This window comes from Camelina sativa, chromosome 18, assembly GCF_000633955.1.
Source record: "Camelina sativa cultivar DH55 chromosome 18, Cs, whole genome shotgun sequence".
Classification (NCBI taxonomy): domain Eukaryota; kingdom Viridiplantae; phylum Streptophyta; class Magnoliopsida; order Brassicales; family Brassicaceae; genus Camelina; species Camelina sativa.
This window is the reverse complement of record NC_025702.1, coordinates 13,185,862-13,206,515: the sequence shown is the minus strand read 5'-3', so window position 1 is coordinate 13,206,515 and position 20,654 is coordinate 13,185,862. Positions and strand designations below refer to the sequence as shown.

The window sequence follows — 20,654 nt, the reverse complement described above, 5'->3', positions numbered from 1 at the left end:
TCTGTGATGATGCTAACTTGCGATTATGGGTCAAGTATTTATAGGCAATTAATTAGGTTTATTTTTTCACCTTAACACACAACAAATTCAATTGGTTACCGAGTAATTTGAGATTAAATATTCGCATAGTATCTAGTTTTTGAGGAATATGCCAAGTTTATGTGATGATATTTTCTTAGCCATTAATTTGTTTCCTGCATTCGAATTTGTTAATAGAGATTTGAGGAGAAAATATATTTTGGAATTTAATGCGGGAGTAATTAGGGACATACAAAATCGAATGTAGCTGATTTATAGGCTTCTCGTAACTTTATATTTTGAAATCAATTATTGTAAAGATATTTTGTAGAGATTCTTGGAAGAATGATTTTAGGAATTTTTAGTTTTTATTGTAGAAAAACGATTGAAACAAAGATTATCTCTACTAATTTTATTTAAAATAATAATTAATGTCAATGGCAGTTTTGTAAATAGGTGGTAACTTCAGGATTTATGGGCTTCTCGTAACTTTATATTTTGAAATCAATTATTGTAAAGATATTGTAGAGATTCTTGGAAGAATGATTTTAGGAATTTTTAGTTTTTATTGTAGAAAAACAATTGAAACAAAGATTATCTCTACTAATTTTATTAAAAATAATAATTAATGTCAATGGCAGTCTTGTAAATAGGTGGCAACTTCAGGATTTATTTGCTAAATGTACTTGGAAAATGTATATATAGATAGATAGATTAAGATGGATTGACCATTAAATCTATGATATCGGATCCTAACAATTAAGATGGATTGATTTTTTTTTTTGTTTAAATCTGAAACAAAATTATTTTTCTTGATGATGAAGCTAAAATTAAGGAAAGTTAATGTAGAGAATTTATATACAAACAAAAATTGTGTAGTGATTTGGGGATTTGAAAATCATCTATACTAATGTTTTTGCAGCAGTTTTTACTTAAAAATATTTTTTTGAAAGTTTTGACATTTAATGCATTGACTTTAATATTAGTTACCAAAACTTCAAAATTAATTATAGATAAGATTTAAAAAAATAAGGAATTCTTTCTACCTCATTCAAACCTAAATATATGATTCTCTTTCATTTTTATTTGAATTTGTATTTAAATTATCTTGAATTATTCTATAATACATTTAGTTAATAAAAATTGTGATTTTTTCTTGCATATAATGTAATACAAAATTTTAAAAACGGAAATATATTACTCAATACATGAATAAAAAATACGGGTACAATATCCTACATCATCTAAAAAAATTGGGAAATGATTTAGAGTCATACTATAAAAAAGACCAAAATGATTATGAATACAAATGAGTAGAAAGCTTGATTTATCAGACATTCAAACTTTAAAAACTTTTCTTTGGTTTATTTCGGTTCTTTATTCTTAAGATTTTTAAAAAATTAAATATGAAAAATATTTAAAACTTTTAAAAATTTAAATATGATAAATATTATAAGGTAGGTACACAATAAATATTAAAAATTAAGATGATATAGTGTGAGTTAAAATATCTCGGGACGAGGTTATATAGCGGGACGGATTTTATCGATATTTATATAAATTAAAAATATCATTCATTCGATGTTATACGGGTAAAACATCATTTCATTATTTTGTTAACACTGTCGGTATCGGAGAATAGACATATCTTTTAAATTGATTAAATAAATATTATGTAAAAGATAAATTATATTGCGGTATTATATGGTTTATTTAACAATTATTATATAATTATAACATATTTAACCAAGAAATATAACTTATAATTTAAATATTTTGTTATAAATAATTTTGCTCTGCAGTGTACCGTACACCCTATTCTAGTTAGTTAGTTATTTTATAAGTCAATCTTAAAATTTTTTTATCTCAAACATAGAGGGACGCGGATCAAGAATAGAGTGATGCATATCCTACTTTCCTTATTTTTAGTATCCGATTACCAATCTATTAATTACAATATTTATTATTTGAATCAATCTTTATTACTAATTTCACTCCTATTATATACTAATTTGTTACTTAACAATATTATTGCTATATTTAATGATACTGTTTACCAAATATATCTCTATCAGAAATATTGTTTCCAAATATATTCTATTAGTTTTTTTGTTAAGATTGTGATCTAAAATATTTTAGCAATAAATTACAATTTAAGTCAAAAATCAAATTACTCAGCCCCGAAATTTATGATCCTGCAACTCTATAAACCCATTTTCGTCTGCAAACGATTCATCTCTCACTTTCAGTCTGTTTTTTTTTATGTTTGTTTACTTTTTGTTTTCTGTAAGCTAATCATAACTAACATGCATTGTGTTTTTGTGTAGGATAAAATAAAGCATGAGCCGAATACTGAAATCAAAAGCACCGAGTGAGTTTTCATTTGATCTTGTCTTCGAATATTTTTATTTTATTTTATTGTTCATTTGATCTAGATTTTTGATTAAATAATTGTTGTTGTGAAACATTTCTGTACTTTTGTTTGGCAGCTTAATTATAAAAGTCATTCATACTAATTAGTTCATTTCTCAATTTTTTCAAGTACTCTTTTTGTTTTATATTTTACTATGGGTAGAATTTTTTTTTTTGGAACCATAACTAATTTGTTAATTTTTTGGTCGTAAAGACCAGCTAATTTTTTGACCCGTTGGATCCTGGTCAAATAAACTTGTGAATCTTTGTTTACAAAAAAATGAAATTAAATCAAAAACTTGATATGTAGCTAATATTTATGAAAGTCGTTTTTAAATGTTTTCATTACTAATCAGATTATTAATATTGATATTGTAATATGGCTATTGATATTGTATATGGCTATATGCAAACTTATTTTAAGTTTGGTAGTATATTATTTGATATTTCTAAAAGGAACATCTAATTTAATTAATATCTATAGGAAAGGAAACATTTAATTCAAAAAAGAAATATATTATTTAAACTATATTGGATAAATGAGGAAGAGAATTTTGGATTATGTGGAACGGGTTTTTTTGTGGGTTAATATAATTTAATCTATTGCAGGGCAGACCTAACAGACGGATTTAACCTGCTTGATAACTATCTAGGTCATCCGGACTAAATGGGTATTTTCTTTCAATCAAAAAGTTAATGATACAGCTAATTGTTTAATAGGTTAAACCAGTTATGTCCTGAGAGCCTGAGACAATTTATTGTTTCAAGTAAATTGGCAAAACGAGAAATTACGGATTATTTAGTACCTAATAGGCTAATACTGTAAGAAATTAAAATTTTCCTATAAGCCTATAGTAATAATTAAGAAAGAGATAACATTACTGTATGTATGTGTTAAACATATTATTATTTGTGAATGTTTTATTACTTTGAAGGATTTAATTATGTACTTGAATTTGCAAATAGTTTGATGATAGTAATGTTTTTTATTGCGGGCAAAAACAAGTAATGTTAATTTTTTACCGTCGAGTCTTTAAAATTTTCAAAGATATACGGTTGTGAAATCAGTGGATAATCAATGTTAAATTATGTATCCACTAATATTACAAACTGTGGAATTTACTACATATTCTTCATTTGTGTAATAAGTATTTTTGTAATATTTAAGTCTAATGTATCAATGTATGTAGAGATTTGGTTATAGATGGAATATAATCTTTTAACAAATTAAAGGTTGTTTTTATCTTTTACTTATGAATTTAGAGTTTTGGTAGGTTTAATTGAACATGTTGTGGACATTTGCATGATGTGATAGATTCTAGAGTGTACTTTAACTATTCTTAAGATTTGATCTTGCATTATGTGGGTTAGTAATACCGTAAAACCTTCAGCCGTTAATAAATTAATACTTTGATAAATCATTATAATGTTTTGTGTTCATATCTTATTATATAAAGCATGATTTTAAAAGTTACTAACTCACCAGATCTTGACACATGTTAAAAGTTACTAACTCGTAAGATTGTGACAAGTGTCAATTTTACACAATTTTCTAATTTTTTATTTAAAAGAATCTATCAGAAAAATCAAGAAATAAAAATAATTACTAATCATAAAAGAAATTATAAAGATAATTATACACACAACTTTCTAATTTTTTTCAAAAGAATCTTTCAGAAAAATCAAGAAATAAAAATAATTACTAATCATAAAAGAAATTATAAAGATAATCTTACGACAAAAATATATGTAGTTCCTAAAAAAAATTCTTCTAAAATAATTATATTTATATATACAAAACGATTCTGAGTTATATTGAATTCTTGGTCTAATCCTAAAAGAAAAAAATATTATTATATAAAATTGGTTTTTAAAAGTTAGTCATTAACAAGATTTTGACATGTGTCAAGTTTATATCAATATGAGATTTTAACATGTGTAAAAGTTAATATTTAGTAGGAGGGATTTGAGATTACAACAAAAACAAAATATTTTGTTTTAAACAATATTAATAATGTAAAAGATAATTATCAAATAAATTACAAAAATTAAAAGTTTTTTCAAGATAATTATAAGGAGATTATATATATATATATATATTTCATAAAATTCAAAATTATAACATTAATTACTTATTTTTAATTTTAAGTTATTAATTCTATAGGAAAATAGAAATGAGATTAAGGAAAATATACAGTTAATTGTTAATTCTAAATTTTGTAAATACTCACTTGTATATAAACACAGATTGTCTCATATTTTTCATCTAACAATATAATTTATTCAAAAATATTACTTTCAACTTTATTCTATTAGTAAAAAAAAATTAATTGAAAGGTATATTTTTCTTATTTTTTAAACAAAATTTTCTCCTACTATCTCCTTTTTCAGTTTGTAATTAATAGGTAAGATTAATATATTGACCCAAAAAAGATTAATATATGTGCCTTCTTTTTCGAAAGTTGTATTTTAAAATTTAATGTAGTATTTTAATATTTTTATTTAATTTATCTTTTCACCTTTAAATTATTTGGAATTCATATATTATCGTGCTTATAATTTTCTATTATTTTGTTATTTATGTCAAATTAATTTTTTTCTATTTCTTCAACCTTGATTGGTTGGTCATAGACCGTTTTTGTGCAACCATAATTGTTACCATTCATTTAATCCCAAAGAGAAATAAGGAGTAGAAACTCATCACCCTAATGGTTATATAAAATAGGCTAATCAAACAAAAGCTTACAACAAACACAGATAGATAGATTAGAAAAACATAAATTTTTGTTGATAAATCCATACTAGTTCGGAGACTGTGACACCCTGGTTTGCGGATAAATTTAAAAAAATTGATTTGTCCACCTATGTCACCAAAGTGCTCTTATATTTTCGATTAAGGGTCCTGAGAGAACTCCAAAGTTAAACGTGTTTGAGCTGGAGTATTTTAGGATGAGTGACCTTTTGGGAAGTGATTGTCGGAACTGTGCGAGTGATGACAAAACATTGGAAAAGATCATATGGTGATTTATAGGGGTAACTTTTTATAGCCTCCCGGACGTAACAAACCGGTCGTTAGATATGGTGGGCCAGAAGTAGACGTGAGACCCACTAAGGAAGGTGGGCCCATAGAGTGGGAGTGGACATGTGGCTCACTAAGCAAGGTGGCAGTCCGGTCGTTCCAGAAATAAAGGTTACATCATAGTGCGTCAAAGACATTTCCACAAATACATTGGAAAATTTAACATTAGTAACTATCAAAAGATTTTATGACGTTAGAAAAGGGTTTTTAAATGCATTGGTTGTCGGAGCAAGCCATTTTGAGATAGCTAAAAGACGTGAACATGTTCTCTCTACATATAAGGAGGGCAGAGCCGATGTCTCTTTATGGTGGAGAAGGTTAGACGTAAGGTTATCTTCTCAAGGGATGAATGTGGAGGAGGTTGGATGCAAGATTATCTCCCCTAGAGAGGAAGGTGGAGTCAAGGTTCTCTCCATGGTGGAAGAGGTTGGACGCAAGGTTCTCTTCATAAGTGAGAAGGGCGGAGCCGAGATTCTTTCCATGGTTGGTCATATACTATTGTGATGTTACATAATTGATTAGTTTACTATGTAATATATCTTTGATTCGAAATGTTTTTTGAACCAATAATTAAGTAATTAAAAACATTATGCAAAAGTGAAAGTAAAAGATATATAATAGTTGTCTTAATCTGTTCATATAGACATTTTCGAGGTGGTGATAAAAAATATATGTGTAACATACAATATATTTAGGTGTCAAAAGTACGATTTAAATGGTAACATACATAAAAAAATTTGTAAATGAATATAAATCAATAGATTATAGCAAAAATATAACTTATAAATAACCGTATGTATAAAACCTTAAACCCGCACATCGGGTGGGTCTTTATCTAGTATATATATATAAGTAAAATATCATAATTCTGATATTAATCTATAGAAATTTTAAGTATAAAAATTTCGACATGCATATTGCATACATAAAATATTTCAATAGTCAAATATATAGCGCTTTGTAAGCTTGTACCATTCTGCAATGCTTCGCAGCTTCGGCATGATGATTTGGGTCACAACCTCACATCGTGATCAGAACAGGATTGCGTAACATAAGTATTTCTTACTCGAGAATCTCTCTACAGGACGTCGCACAGAAACTAAGACTGAACTCAGTGAACCCAGTGGCTGATGCAGAAAGCATTGTGGCTAAAGCCATTAGAGATGGAGCGATCGACGCAACCATTGACCACAAGAACGACTTGATGGTCTCCAAAGAAACAGGAGACATCTACTCAACTAACGAACCACATACAGCGTTTAACTCAAGATTACCTGTTATTGTGTACATCATTCCCCTTACTTTATCACATAAATTTTAAAAAAAAAAAAAAAAAAAAAAAAAAAAAAAAAAAAAANGAATTTTGTTATTTAAGTTCACTCATATTTGTATTTACAGAAATCATCACATTTTGGTGATAATTCACCGTAGAGGCGGGGATACATGAACAATTATGTACTAATGATACAATGATACCTCTATAAATTAATAATGTTTGGACCATGGCATTTTCTTAATTTATAGTAATGTATTAATAATTATTAATTTATAGATGCATTTTTTAATTGTATAACTTCTTAAAAATTATGAATTGAGATTATTAAAAAAAAATACATTAGACTTTTGGATGTTATAATTTTTATGGTTTTGGAATTGAAATTTTAATAAAATTATCGATAATAAATAACAAATACTATAGATTAATTCACTTATACACATGACATACATCAATTCAAATTTATCAACAATAATTAATTGTCGTATTTAATTACCTATAAAACTATAAAAAAAGAATTTGAAATCAATATTTAATAGCCTATAAAACTATCAAAATTTAATAGTATATAGAAATTGAAATCTTAAAAAAAAATTTAGCTATTTTTATAATAAGTTTATGCATAAATATGAAGATGTTTTTGTTCTGAGTTGGGTTTTCACTAGGTGCTGCGTTAAAGGCTCTCTCTTGGAGGTGAACGAGAGATTAATCAAGCAACCTGAGCTTCTTAATTCGGTAAGAAATATGAAAAGAATAACATATTCTCAAATTGATGTTAAAATTGACAAATTCACTCATTTATACGTCAAACTATTTATTTATATAACAGATTCAAAAAGCTGTGAGGCTAACTTTAAATTAATATGTCAAAATCTCTAATCAATTCTATTTTTTCTTTATAAGCAAGAAAAGAAAAGAGATTAGAGAAGACTCAAAACGATTAGCCTGCAAGACATAGAGCATTACTCCAAAGTACCATAACCTTAAACAACACCGTATCTTCTTCTTCTTCTTCTTCTTTTTCTCTCTTTTCCACCAAATTTTACATAACACCAGATGGGAGACAAAGAACGACATTAGATCATCTATCATATACTGAAAACATTTATGATTTACCACTTGACATAGTAGTAGCAAAGTCGGCAAGAATGAAGATTTGGATTATTTCAGAGAGGACTATTATAGGCCAGAAACCATATCTAATGTCCATTATCATCTGCTTTGTAACCTACAAATTATTTTAAAATACAATCCCTATAATACGTTAGCTAAAAAATTCACACAAAATGAAAATCTTACACTTGCATTGCNTTATACAATTGCATTGCATATAATATATATATATATATATATATATATATATCCTACAAAATCTTACGTCATGAAGACTAATTGCTTAACATTTATTGTAAAACCCGGTACAGATGAGTTACATATAATACTAGACTCTGAATACCAGAACCTTTAACATCGATAGGAAGCTTTGATCAGGAAGCTAGATAGACACATCAAGATTACTTGTGCCAGACGGCATAGCGATGGCCACTTGTTGCAAGAGTCCAGTCCCTACCAGAAGGGGACCAAGAGCCGTCTCCGAGTTGCATACACAGTTTCTCACCAACAATGGCTGCGTTTAAGTTAGATTCAACTTGTAAAATCGCTAGACAGTGTTGCGCAGCCTACGAAGCCACTGGATTATATCTTTTCCTAACAAAATGGTGAGTGTGACTTGGAACTCGTGTTTCGGTTACACTGTTTTAGTGGAAAACTTTCTAGCTTTCAGAACATAATGATACCAATCAATCAAACATGTAATATAATCATCACTCACCAGTCCTCCGGTAAGATGACGTCACTGCCACGGTAAGAAAATTCCATCATAAGTCATACATTCCACCATGTCCTCTTTCGTTGTCCCAGCAGGATGATTGATAACTATATCAGCCATAGCTCTAACTTTGTAGTGTTTCATCTAAGTAAGGATATCAATAGATGCTCAGAGCCATATATATATATATATATATATATATGCTGAGTTTAGTGAATAGATAACATGAAATATGCATCATTTAAAGTTTGATAGGCTATTAAAATACTACAATTGATATATCTTATTCATAAATTTGAATTTATATATGTCATGTGTATAAGTGAATTTGTCTATAGTATTTGTAATTTATTTTCAGTAATGTTTTCTAAATATTTAAATTCAATTCCAATACCATAAAATTAACAACATCCGAAATTTTAATTTTATTTTGCTAAAATTGTCTCAATTCATAATTTTTTAAAATTTAAACGATTCAAACTATATATGTAAATTAATAATTATTAATTAATAATTAATATTACTATAAATTAAGGGGCATTCTCAAAAATGCCCCATTTTCCATGCCTCTTTTTAAAAATGCCCTTCCATGTTGATCATTTTTAAAACTACCCAACTTTATGTGCAAAATGACCAAATTACCATTTCTTTGAGTGACAGCAAAAATGAACAGTCATCAAAATCGAAAAAAAATTTCNAAAAAAAATTCCCAAAAAAAAAAAAAAAAAACTCTCGCCAAAATTACAAAATTGGATTTTCCCGCCAAAAATTTAGAATTTTATATCTTTTAAAAACCTTATAAATGCTTTTGAAATGTTTATAAAAAATTTTAAAAAGCGTTTACAAGGTTTTTAAAAACTAAACCTTGTAAACGCTTTTAAAAATCTTTTAGAAACATTTTAATAACTTTTAAAAACCTTGTAAAAGGGTTTACAAGGTTGTCAACCTTTTAAAAATCTTATAAAAGCCTTGTAAAAATTTTTTGGCGGAAAAATTTTTCGAAAGTTTTTTTTGGCGGGAAAGTATGTCGAAAATTTTTGTTTTTTATTTTATTGATTAAAATTAATTTTCATGTAGGGGTAAAATGGTCATTAAAAATAAAAGAGAACAAAAATAAAAGAGAACAAAAATAAAAATGGCCAAAAAAAGGTATTTTTGAAAAGAGGTATATCAGGGTATTTCTAACAAATTTCCATAAATTAATAAAATATCATGGTCCCAATATTTTTAATGTATGGAGGTTTTACTGTAGTATTAAGATTAAGACTAATATTAATTTTCAAAAATTATATTAAGACTAATATTAATTTAAAGAAAAACAAATGAGATATCTTAAAACTTAGAGCTAACTTTACGACCTGCGAAATGTTGGCTACAAATGTTTCCGCTAAATCCGTTTGTCCCTCTTCTCAAGAATGAATGTAATGGCATCACTGAAGCTGCTAAAAGAAACATCATTAAAGTTGTATATATTAAAGCTTCTACTTGCAATATTCAAGAGTTTTGTTCTATTCAAATACGTCATGAAAGACAGGAAGATATTCATACACGTGTATGATTTGATTGTTAGAAGTTTTTATCATTTACAGTAATATTTTTGATTTCGCGTTTCTAGCATAATCTTACAACGTTCATCTATCTTAAAACCATCTTTTTTTGCAAAAGCTCACAAGTTTGAGTAACTGAAATGAACATCGAATCTATAGCAATGAACAAACTATACGTAACAGTTAAATAAAAAAGGGGACCTGTCAGACCGCCGTGAGACCACCCCGGCAAGATAGAACCAAGCCGAGTAACGATCCTCTACAGCACCAGATGCGTCCAAAGACTGTCGTGGCCGTCAATCACGCTCTGGTCGCACGGTCATGGTTCATCAATCAGGTTTTAAGGGGCTGCCTCCTTAGAAATCAAGGAAACAGAGGTACGGCCTATAGGATAGATCCTGTTTAAGTAAGGTCGTGATTATTCGTTGCTTTGTGGCCATATAAAAATAACTCAGTTTCTTCATCAGCTTCTCGATATGGGATTCAAATACAATAAGAAAAAACAATAAATGGGCTAATTTAACCAAAAAAACTAGGCTTATTCATTTTAAAATAAAGTCTATTATGTTTTTGTTACTTAGGTTAATGTAACAGACGAATCTGAAATTAAAACTCTTGTAATAATACGTTGTACAGCGTATACGTTCGGCCTTAGTTACTCTGTAAATTGTTTGCTTCTTTTGATGACTAAACCATCGCAATCAGAGTCTCTCAAGAATTCTAGTCGTTGTTACTCTGTTTGCTGCTACTACGGTACTACCCTATTGACATGGAATAAAAAGCCTCAATGTCAATGAAGAAAACTACAACAAATGTTGTTATTGCGGCTAAACTTTTTATGGTTGTAGCAGCTGAAATAAAGATAGTTATACTGTTTCTTTGATGGCATACATAATGAATTTGTGCTGCTGCTTTACTGCATATTTCTTCAGCTTCACTAAGCTCTTCTTTTTTGTCAAGACCTGAAATTTATATTTCATGGTAGATGATAAAACCTAAAACTAAAAGACGAGATTTTAATCTTAATGTTATCACAAGATTTGGTCAAATGCGAACATGTGATATCAGAGCTATAATGAAGAAGAGTGTCGGACAAAAAAAAAGAAACCTGTCAGACCGCCGTGCGACCACCCCGGCAAGGTAGAACCGAGCCGAGTAACGATCCTCTACAGCACCGGATGCGTCCAAGAACAGATCGTGGCCGTTAATCACGCTCTGATCGGACGGTCATGGTTCATCAACCAGGGATAAGGGCCTGTCTCCTTAGAAATCAAGGAAACAGAGGTACGAGCCTATAGAACAGATCCTGTTCAAGTAAGGTCGTGACCATAGACGCTTAGTCTCCGTTATATATACTGAAACTTTGCTCTTCATAATAGCGATGTGGGACAAAATTTAAAGGATCATATTAAAAGCTAAAGAGGATACATGGGTAGTAGTGATAATTGGTTGAAGGCCCACGTAGTTATATATGCAAAGCCCATCCCTAATTAGCGTTACAGCTTTTGTATGAGTAGAATTGGAACTTTTATCCGGTAGTTGTGTCTTGCTTGGCTACTTCTATCTATGACGAAAGAAATAAGTCCACTTTACTTTGCTGTTAGGAAAGAAATTAAAAATAGTCCAAATATATATTTATTTTGGATTAATTGTTTAAAAGCCTACAACTTGAGTTACTGATATCAGTTTGTGAAAGTGTATTCAGTTCCTGCTTTTAATTCAAAGTTTGTCATGTATAACGACCGAGCTAGTCAACGAATATGAAAATGCAACTCTCGTAATAATTTTACCGTATAATTAAGTTTGTGTTGAGTTACTGTATAAATTGTTTGTTTCTTGGGGTCACCAAACCATCTCAATCAAGCAAATCATTCTCCTCTAAAGAAAATATTAAAAAAAAAAAAAAAAAACGAAACAATAGTCACCATGGAAAGTAAGATCAAAACTCTTCTCTCCACGATTCTAGTTGTGAGTACTTTGTGTGCCACTACTTTAGTGAACCCGGGGCTAGCTCAACTACCAACCATTCCTGGCTCCCCAACTGATCTTGCAAAATGTTGGTCATCGCTCCTTAAAATTCAAGGTTGCGAAGTCGAAATCTTCAAATCTGCTTTAACCGGTAAGTTTGAAAACGTTGGACCAACATGCTGCAAGGCGTTTACGGAAATCGATGCAAAGTGTTGGCCCAAAATGTTTCCATTGAATCCTTTCTTCCCTCCTCTTCTCAAGGATGGTTGCTCTCACATCAATGCAGCTGCTCCCTCACTTGCAACATCTAAACTCTCTCTTATTCCTGGATTTTCTCTTCCTGGTTCTCCGGTTGATATCACAAAATGTTGGTCATCACTCTCTAGTGTCGAAGGCTGTGTAGCTGAGATATTCAAATCAGTATTCACAGGAAAGTTTGGTGATGTTGGACATATGTGTTGCAAAGCGTTTTCGGACGTAGATTCAAAGTGTTGGCCTCACATGTTTCCGCTAAATCCGTTATTCCCACCTCTTCTCAAAGATAGTTGCTCTCGCATCGAAGCAGCTGCTCCTACACACAAGTAATCAAGTAGTTATGGGCTTTTTATATCATAATGCATAATTAAATTAGGCTTATAATATAGCTTCTAGTTCCAATATTCAAGAAGAGTTTCTTTATTCTAACGAGTCAGGGAAAATATTGTTCACATGATCACATCACATGTATTGGTCATTCTACGTTTTGTTCTCTACACAATATTAAGAAATAAATTCTAGTTCGGCCTAATGGAATATTTATTATCTTTTCAATTTTGGACGTCTCGTTTGCTCTGTTCTCAATGAGGTATCTTGATCTTGAAGACATCTTCATCAACATTTAACAATGAATATTATTCTCTAAAAACATATCCACATAAGAAATCAAGACGATTATTCTAAGATGAGGTTTGTTGCCTAACTTTTTCTAAGATGAGGTTTGTTGAGAACAAAAAGCGAAACAATCCCATAAGTGTTTAAAAAAACAAAAAGAAACCTGACTCAGACCGCCGTGCGACCACCCCGGTCGGGTAGAACCAAGCCGAGTAACGACCCTCTACAGCACCGGATGCGTCCAAGGACAGATCGTAGCCGTTAATCACGCTATGATCGCACGGTCATGATTCATCAGCCAGGGTTAGGGGCCTGTCACCTTAGAAATCAAGAAAACAGATGTACGAGCCTATAGAACAGATCCTTTTCAGGTAAGGTCGTGACCATCGTTATATATACAACAACTGTTTTTCCTAGGCGAGCGATGTGGGATAAATAATAGGAACTAGTTGTAAGAAAAGCAAATATGGATTGATACATAGGCCAAGGCCCATTTAAATATATATTTAGCTCACTATCTTATTACCCCATTGGCCCATTATAAGATGTAAACCGAATTTAATCGGTAAGAATTCCAACATTTAAGCTGATTCAGATATGAGATATCCATCACAGGCTGGGCAATACGATTATACGAACATTGTGGGGATGAAAAAACAAAAGCAAAGTGGGTAAATGTGTTGAGATTTAAGCTAAAGAAAAAAACTGAAACTGAAAGATTTAAGCTACAAAAAAAAAATTTGTGGGGATGAAACTACGTCATGGAATTGTAAACGAAATGAATTTATATTCTGAGTAATAGGTTTATTGGATTATGAGAAAGCAAAAAAACAAAAGCTGCAAACAAAAAAATAAAAGCAAAGTGGGTAAATGTGTTGAGATTTTCACTTTTTATTTTTGTCTCAAGACAGAAACACAAGGTGGAACTTGGAAGTGGTCTTCGTATGTACTTTTTTATGAGTATGGTTCCCACAGAGATACTCTATATTGCACGCTCTACACCTCTTAACCACCGCTTAAAACGCACGTGACAGTGACTCTTCCCATTTTTGCCTATCTCATCCCCTAACTTCCTATAATATATAAGCATACACATACACCAGACACAATGTGTAAAGACATATATGAAATTATGATAAATCTAAAGGATTATGATATGGTTTGTTTATTTAGAATAAAAAAAAAAATTTGTTGCTTTTCTATTTAAAATTGATTGCAAAAAGCTAAAAGAACTCACATCATGCACTTACACCAAAGAAAGCTGCGTTGTTGCCTTGTTGGTAATAAACACAGAGCATCTCTCATACGATGACCATGTCTCTCTTCTTGCTTGTTTACGTATTAAAAATCGCTTATTCAGTCGTTTGCATCTAATTTACACGTCAACCCATTTGTTCCAATATTTGAATACTTGAGTTTATTATTTTTCACCACTTTTACAAAAGAATCTACAAAGCGCATAGACGGTGCATTTGGACTATAAACCAAATTTCAAAATATAAATTAAGGAGAAAAAATATTCTTGTTTTGTTAAAAAAAAATTTAAACATAATGTTTTACAATTATTTAATAGGTAATACAATAGTAAAAGTTACTTCATCTAGTTTCTAATTATGATTTACCGTTGATTAATTGACCCACTAGGTTACCTCTCTAGTTATTTGATTCTTAGTTCTTCCTCGCTTTTCACTTTATTACATATTCAAAGTTTGTAATATAGAGAAAAAGCATGATTATATAAAAACACAACAATTGAAATCAAAAGTGATGTTTACTATTATTGCGGCTTTATAAAACAATAATCAGGTATTCGTCGATTAGATGCAAATGTAATGGATTAGTTCACAATGGGTCATTTATATATATATATATAGGATTACGAGGGTCTAAGAATTGTTTTTTTTTTTACGATCGAGGTCTCTGTCGGACCGTCTGAGAATTAAGACTTTGCTTTCTGAAATTTTGCATCAAACACACACAATAAGATACGACGTAGGACCTACGTTAGATACGGTCGTGGGAGAGGTTAGATCCAGGCCTGAACCGGTCAATGCGGAGCCCTAGTTGATTTGATTCTCCACGTACAAAAAAAAAATACTAATGCTCACATCTGTTGTTTTCAGTTTCCTCTATCATACGCTCGACGTTCTCCACGCGCCAAAGTTCTTTCCTTTTGGTTTTAACGTAGCCACTAGCCACAATCAAACCAACTCTTTGACAATAATGTTGTCTATGGATGATGGTCAAAACATTAAAACTTTACACAGATTATATTAACATCGACCAGAATGAAAGCTTCTTTCTCTTAACCAGCTCTCTTGCATGAGCATTATAATTAGTTTCAGTCAATAATTTTATTGTTTTACGTATGAGCGTGAGAAGATAGATGGATGGCGCGTGGCTAATATGACTGAGTTAGGGAGAGAGGGCAGAGGGGACGTGAAGAGTGTCACAGGCGGAGAAAGCACAGTCCCGCGATTCGTGCGGTTGGCTTTCCTCACGACTAAGTGACGCACCGACTCACTGATCACGAAACGTGCGCACGTGACCCCCTCTCCTCCCTTCTCCTTATCTTTTCTGAACAATTAATAAAAATCTGATTAAATTAGTACATTATGCTATTAATTAATTATCTACTTTATAGACAGATCTCAGTGATTAGGTTGTCTATTATTATTCAATTTGATAAATCTATATACGACTATACCAATACTCTCCGTTGATTATATATATAAAAAAAAAGTAGGACTGTGTAACAATTCATTATAATCAATTATAGTAGTTAGTTTACATTAGTCAAATTGGTCATCATTGCACATACCTTTTACTTTGTTTAAAAACTAATATTCTTTTTGTAACATTATTATTGTATTTGTTTAAGTTCGATGGAAACGTGCTTATGTTTTCTTCGAACTTATATAAACTAACTAGTTTTCTACATATTTCTTGTATATAAATTTGTATTCTACTATCTTCAATTTGAAATCAAGATTAGTTTTAAATTTTGTAGTAATAATATTTAAGAATTTTTGTTTGTTCCCGTTGTTTAGTTACGTTATTCATTTTTTACTTTGTAAACGTAAACTCTAACTGCAATATAATATAAGGAAAGAATAATATAATGCAAAAACATGTCAAATGATTAGACCTAAAAAAAAGTCTTATTAGAAATGTTGGAAAAAAAAAACAAGACATGAGCACGACACAGTAACTTCCTAACTTCCTTAATCACCTAATTTGAAAAAAACTAACTTATATATTACCTGAATTTCGAAATTACATGGTAAATAATGATGCAACAACAAAATATATAAACAATCTGACATCTGGTTCCAGTTCCACCATCGACCGTGATACTGGCGTGCCTTTGTAGCTCTCGCTTAAAGTCTGTTATGCTTTCTCAATTTCTGGTCTTCTCCACTAGATTTTCTTATTTTCCTCAAACATTCTTTTTTATTTTTGTCAACATTCTGCGAACATTTGCGTTTTTTTTTTTTTTTTTTGTAAATATGTGAATTTTCAATAATGAAAATAGATTGTACAGTGTACAATGGCTTTGATACAGGAAGATAGAACTTGCCAAAAACAAGAATAAAAAACAAGAACTATCTTAGAAATGAGCTGAAACAGATGCTAGACAAAACTCAACCAGTCACGCATGAGACTTTTAAAGTTTTTCTTGTGACTCTTCGCCAGAATTGCATCCCTAATCTGCCTGTCCAGCAGCGAACATTTACGTTTGTAGGTTAATAGTTTTACATTACCAAAATGCATACGTATAGTTTTTTAAAAAGTATGCTATTTCAGTTGTTAAACTGTATCACTTAGTTATACATTATTTGTTCATGCGGAATTTATCATTGTTAGGGAAATATTTCATATATTTTCCTTTGGAGTGGTTCGGCCACTAGGAAGGCCAACTAGAATAACATATAGTCAAGTCATGTTCTTCACAATAGACATGCATATCAAGTCGAATATTTCTAAAGCTTAGGTTATAGCTATGATTGATCGAAAATTGCAAGAGAGAGATCAGACAATACTGAACTAGCTAGTTTTGGACAGGATTCTAACGATCTGCAACCCAATATATATGTATATTAACTGAAGAAGCATACATTGAACCGAGTTTTGGAGTTCTTTCTCTTGCCTTTTTTTTTATATTGAAACTTATGAACCATTTTGTGAGATGGAGATGAAAATGGTCCACACTTGATTTCCTTGGGGTCNGAGAGAGAGAGAGAGAGAGAGAGAGAGAGAGAGAGAGAGAGAGAGAGAGAGAGAGAGAGAGAGAGAGAGAGAGAGAGAGAGAGAGAGAGAGAGAGAGAGAGAGAGAGAGAGAGAGAGAGAGAGAGAGATGGTAGTGAGTGATAGAGAGGGGAAAACAAAAACAGAACCACTTTTGTCATCCCTCAACACCTACATTTGTCTTGCTAGCCAGAAAGAAGATAATACTTGTCCCCACCCTCTCCATTTTGCTTTTTTTCTTTCTATTCTTTTTTTCATTTGACAAATATGCAATTTCGACAAAATTCATTCATGTTTTAAATGAAAAAAAATACCATTCTAAATCAAAACTCATTTAAAGAATTTGTACAAAATGAATAATTTTCAATTTTTAACATTTCTAATCAATTCTAGGATATAATAATATAGTATTCATACAAGTGTAACTGACTATAATTAAAATAGCAGGAAAATAATTGAATCCCAATTTATAAACTATCAAACAACCATGATTTAATTAAAAAATATTGACAAAAAGAAATACTCAGTTGAAATAGTAGAAAACAAAAGAAATACTCAGAGAAAACAAAAGATAACTTATTTTCTTTTCTTCTTTTCTTCTATAGTTTATAATATTTGGCAAAGACAGACTCTGTCTGAAGAAAGCTAAAGAGTTTAAAGACTTGTGATGATTCTTAGCAAAAGAAGCTGTGTCGTCTTTGGAGACTTCTGAAGTGAGAGAGAGATAAAGAAAGAGAGAGAGAGACATGGTGGGCTCAGGAGTTGGAGGAGGAGATAGAAGCAAAGATGCTGTAGGAATGATGGCACTTCATGAAGCACTTAGAAGCGTCTGTCTTAACTCCGACTGGATTTACTCTGTTTTCTGGACCATTCGTCCCCGACCGTACATACACATCCCTCTCTCTCTCTCTCTCTTTCTCTATGTTCATCATTTGTTTTCCTCTCTTTCTCTGTTTCTTTACCTCTCCCCTTTTTGGTTTCTCTTTTTGATTTCAGGAGGGTCCGTGGTGGTAATGGCTGCAAGATTGGTGATGAAAGTGGCAGCTTGTGAGTCTTGTCTCTTTATTTCTTTAAGAACATGAGTGACAGAAACAGAGCAGCTCTGTTTTCAATCCAAGATCTCTTTACTTCTATAACAATTTTGTTTTCTTTTTTTGTGTTTTAATTTAAAAGGATGTTGATGTGGGAAGATGGTTTCTGCGGAGGAGGAAGAAGTGGTGAGGATCTTTGTGTGGAACCAGACATTGAAGGTGAAGATCTTGTCAGAAAAGCTTTCAGCAAGATGTCCATTCAGTTATATAATTATGGAGAAGGGTGGGTACTGGGTAGGTGTTATATATAAGTAATTATGGAGAAAGATAATTAGATTATATAAACACACCCTAATAATAATCACTTTCATAATAGCTAAAGATATATTAGTTATAAATACTACACACACAAGTTATGATCTTGTTGTGATGTTTTAATATCTGCAGATTGATGGGTAAAGTTGCTTCTGATAAATGTCACAAGTGGGTTTTCAAAGAACCATCTGAATCTGAACCAAATCTTGCTAATTACTGGCAGAGTTCTTTTGATGCTGTACGTTTCCTCTAATCTTCCACAGATCTCTTTTGTTTTTTTTTTTTCTTGGTTAGATGATGAATTTATGATTTTGATGGTTACCTTACACTTAAAGTCAAAAAAATTTATTGCAGCTTCCTCCAGAATGGACCGACCAATTCGAATCAGGCATCCAGGTCAATTATCAAACTTCTTCTTTGGTTGTTATTTACTGTTACTTGATCTTTACCTTAACACTGTTTATATTTGACCAGACAATTGCTGTGATTCAAGCTGGACATGCTCTGTTACAGTTAGGGTCTTGCAAGATTGTGAGTTTTTTTTTTCTTTCTCTCTTACGGTTTCTTATTAGCTTCTTCTTGTTGTTTGGTTATGTTGGTGTGTGATCAGTCATTGGTTTATTACTTCAGATTCCAGAGGACCTTCATTTTGTGCTGAGGATGAGGCAAATGTTTGAATCAATTGGTTACAGATCAGGTTTTTACCTCTCGCAGCTCTTCTCTTCAAACCGAAGCGCGACTCCATCTTCTTCGACGGTTCCAAACCAGTTACCTCAGTCTCAAGCTTTTAACTGGGGATCACACTCTTCATTGTTACCTTCCCCTAGCTTTCAGAACCAACTACCGGCAGCATCAGCCCGATTCGGTTTCCTTCAAGATAGCAATGCACCTCCTCCTCAGATGCTTCCTCCAATGGAAGAACACGAAGACGACATCAAATGGCCCAATGGTTTGTCTCTGTTCAATGCCTTGACTGGCCGTGCAGACGAAGCTAGTAGGCTTTTGTTTAACCAGGAGCAGCAGAACCCGATGACTGTCGAGAACCAGAATGAGTTCTTGAACCTTGAAGGTCATCATCATCATCCTAACAAGTTTAGAAGAAGCTATACGTTGCCAGCAAGAATGGATTCTTCGTCATCATCAACCTCGCTAGATCAGCAACCACCAGTGGAGTTTAGGAACAATAACTCCGGAAGCAACTCAGGTTTGTTCCCTGACCTTATGGAGACGTTCTTGAGATGATTGACAAGTTCAAGATTAAAAAAGCTTTGGATACTAGTTTTTAGCTTATGGTTTCTATAAATACATGAACTCTGTTCGTTGTTTCTTCCTTCTTCTTCTTGTTGTTGTTGTTGTACCATATTGTCTGATTGTTTTTGCTTTTATGTCAAGAACTCTTTAAGCATTTGAAGATACTTTAAAAGCACATTATTGATTTGGCCTTTCGCAAGTCCTACAGTATATACAAATTTTCAGCTTCAAGATTGATCTTTTGCTTTAACAGTTCCTATTTCACCCACTGTCACGTTCTCTTCACTCTCATCTTCGCCGCCTGCAACCGTTGCTGTCTCCTCCCTGGGAGCGTCTCCGCTCTCTTCCTTGGCTAAATCCGTGGCTCGTTTCAACCCTTCTTTCACAGTATCCGCTGCATAGCTGAGTGAAACATCAGGTGCCTTAGCATCTGTACTTGTCCCCATGGCCTCTTGTCTTTCCTCGTTCATACTCGCAGATGACTCTCCACCTCCGTTGCTCCCCTGGAGGAGTGTTCATGCTTTTTTGAGTTAGCTGATTAGGTTTAAGTTTAACACAACAACTGAATCACAAATAGGCAAAAGAGAACATATGTTCATAATTCTTCTCTTACATGAGCGGTGAAGCAACGAAGATTGTTATTGTAGTGTCTCGGCAAAGCTCTGTAGATGTTTATCATTCCTCTCTTGCCAATAAACAAAGCCGCCATTTTTTTGTTACAGACATCAGAACACGTCTCTGTTGTTACATTACATATACTTTACACAGGTACTTCAGGACCAAGTTAGTGTCAAGAGAAGGTACAGGTGGC

At 31.7% G+C, this 20,654-nt stretch overlaps 3 protein-coding genes and 1 long non-coding RNA gene across 6 annotated transcripts; 2 read left to right on the top strand and 2 right to left on the bottom strand.

Annotated features, from left to right (window-relative positions):
• LOC104761417 lies at nucleotides 10,853-11,484 on the bottom strand. Its single transcript, XR_763185.2, has 3 exons — nucleotides 11,269-11,484; nucleotides 11,052-11,155; nucleotides 10,853-10,921 (listed from the first exon to the last, which is right to left on the bottom strand). It is a non-coding gene; the product is annotated as an uncharacterized LOC104761417 (long non-coding RNA).
• LOC104761416 (egg cell-secreted protein 1.1-like) lies at nucleotides 12,087-12,713 on the top strand. The gene has a single exon (XM_010484496.1). The coding sequence runs from the start codon at nucleotides 12,087-12,089 to the stop codon at nucleotides 12,711-12,713; it is 627 nt and encodes a 208-aa protein (XP_010482798.1).
• On the top strand, nucleotides 17,822-20,027 carry LOC104761414. Of its 3 annotated transcripts, XM_010484492.2 has the most exons (7): nucleotides 17,822-18,129; nucleotides 18,243-18,293; nucleotides 18,420-18,560; nucleotides 18,725-18,830; nucleotides 18,947-18,988; nucleotides 19,067-19,123; nucleotides 19,223-20,027. In XM_010484492.2, exons 1-7 carry the CDS (start codon nucleotides 17,993-17,995, stop codon nucleotides 19,832-19,834), a joined length of 1,146 nt encoding a protein of 381 aa, XP_010482794.1. In that variant the 5' UTR covers nucleotides 17,822-17,992; the 3' UTR covers nucleotides 19,835-20,027. The 3 variants fall into 3 exon arrangements, with proteins under 3 accessions (XP_010482794.1, XP_010482796.1, XP_010482795.1); XM_010484494.1 differs by lacking the exons at nucleotides 17,822-18,129; nucleotides 18,243-18,293 and having other exon boundaries at nucleotides 18,420-18,496; XM_010484493.2 differs by lacking the exons at nucleotides 17,822-18,129; nucleotides 18,243-18,293 and having other exon boundaries at nucleotides 18,420-18,571.
• LOC104761415 lies at nucleotides 19,990-20,598 on the bottom strand. Its single transcript, XM_010484495.2, has 2 exons — nucleotides 20,457-20,598; nucleotides 19,990-20,346 (listed from the first exon to the last, which is right to left on the bottom strand). The coding sequence occupies exons 1-2, from the start codon at nucleotides 20,550-20,552 to the stop codon at nucleotides 20,071-20,073; spliced, it is 372 nt and encodes a 123-aa protein (XP_010482797.1). The 5' UTR covers nucleotides 20,553-20,598; the 3' UTR covers nucleotides 19,990-20,070.

What these genes read in the sequence shown, in the direction of transcription:
- LOC104761415 (XM_010484495.2), bottom strand. Translation starts at nt 20,552, where the DNA reads ATGGCGGCTTTGTTTATTGGCAAGAGAGGAATGATAAACATCTACAGA. An exon ending in TTCGTTGCTTCACCGCTCAT is followed by an intron (nt 20,347 to 20,456) that starts GTAAGAGAAGAA and finishes ACACTCCTCCAG; the next exon opens with GGGAGCAACGGAGGTGGAGA.
- LOC104761416 (XM_010484496.1), top strand. Translation starts at nt 12,087, where the DNA reads ATGGAAAGTAAGATCAAAACTCTTCTCTCCACGATTCTAGTTGTGAGT.
- LOC104761414 (XM_010484492.2), top strand. Translation starts at nt 17,993, where the DNA reads ATGGTGGGCTCAGGAGTTGGAGGAGGAGATAGAAGCAAAGATGCTGTA. An exon ending in GGTGATGAAAGTGGCAGCTT is followed by an intron (nt 18,294 to 18,419) that starts GTGAGTCTTGTC and finishes TTAATTTAAAAG; the next exon opens with GATGTTGATGTGGGAAGATG. An exon ending in AGTTAGGGTCTTGCAAGATT is followed by an intron (nt 19,124 to 19,222) that starts GTGAGTTTTTTT and finishes TTATTACTTCAG; the next exon opens with ATTCCAGAGGACCTTCATTT.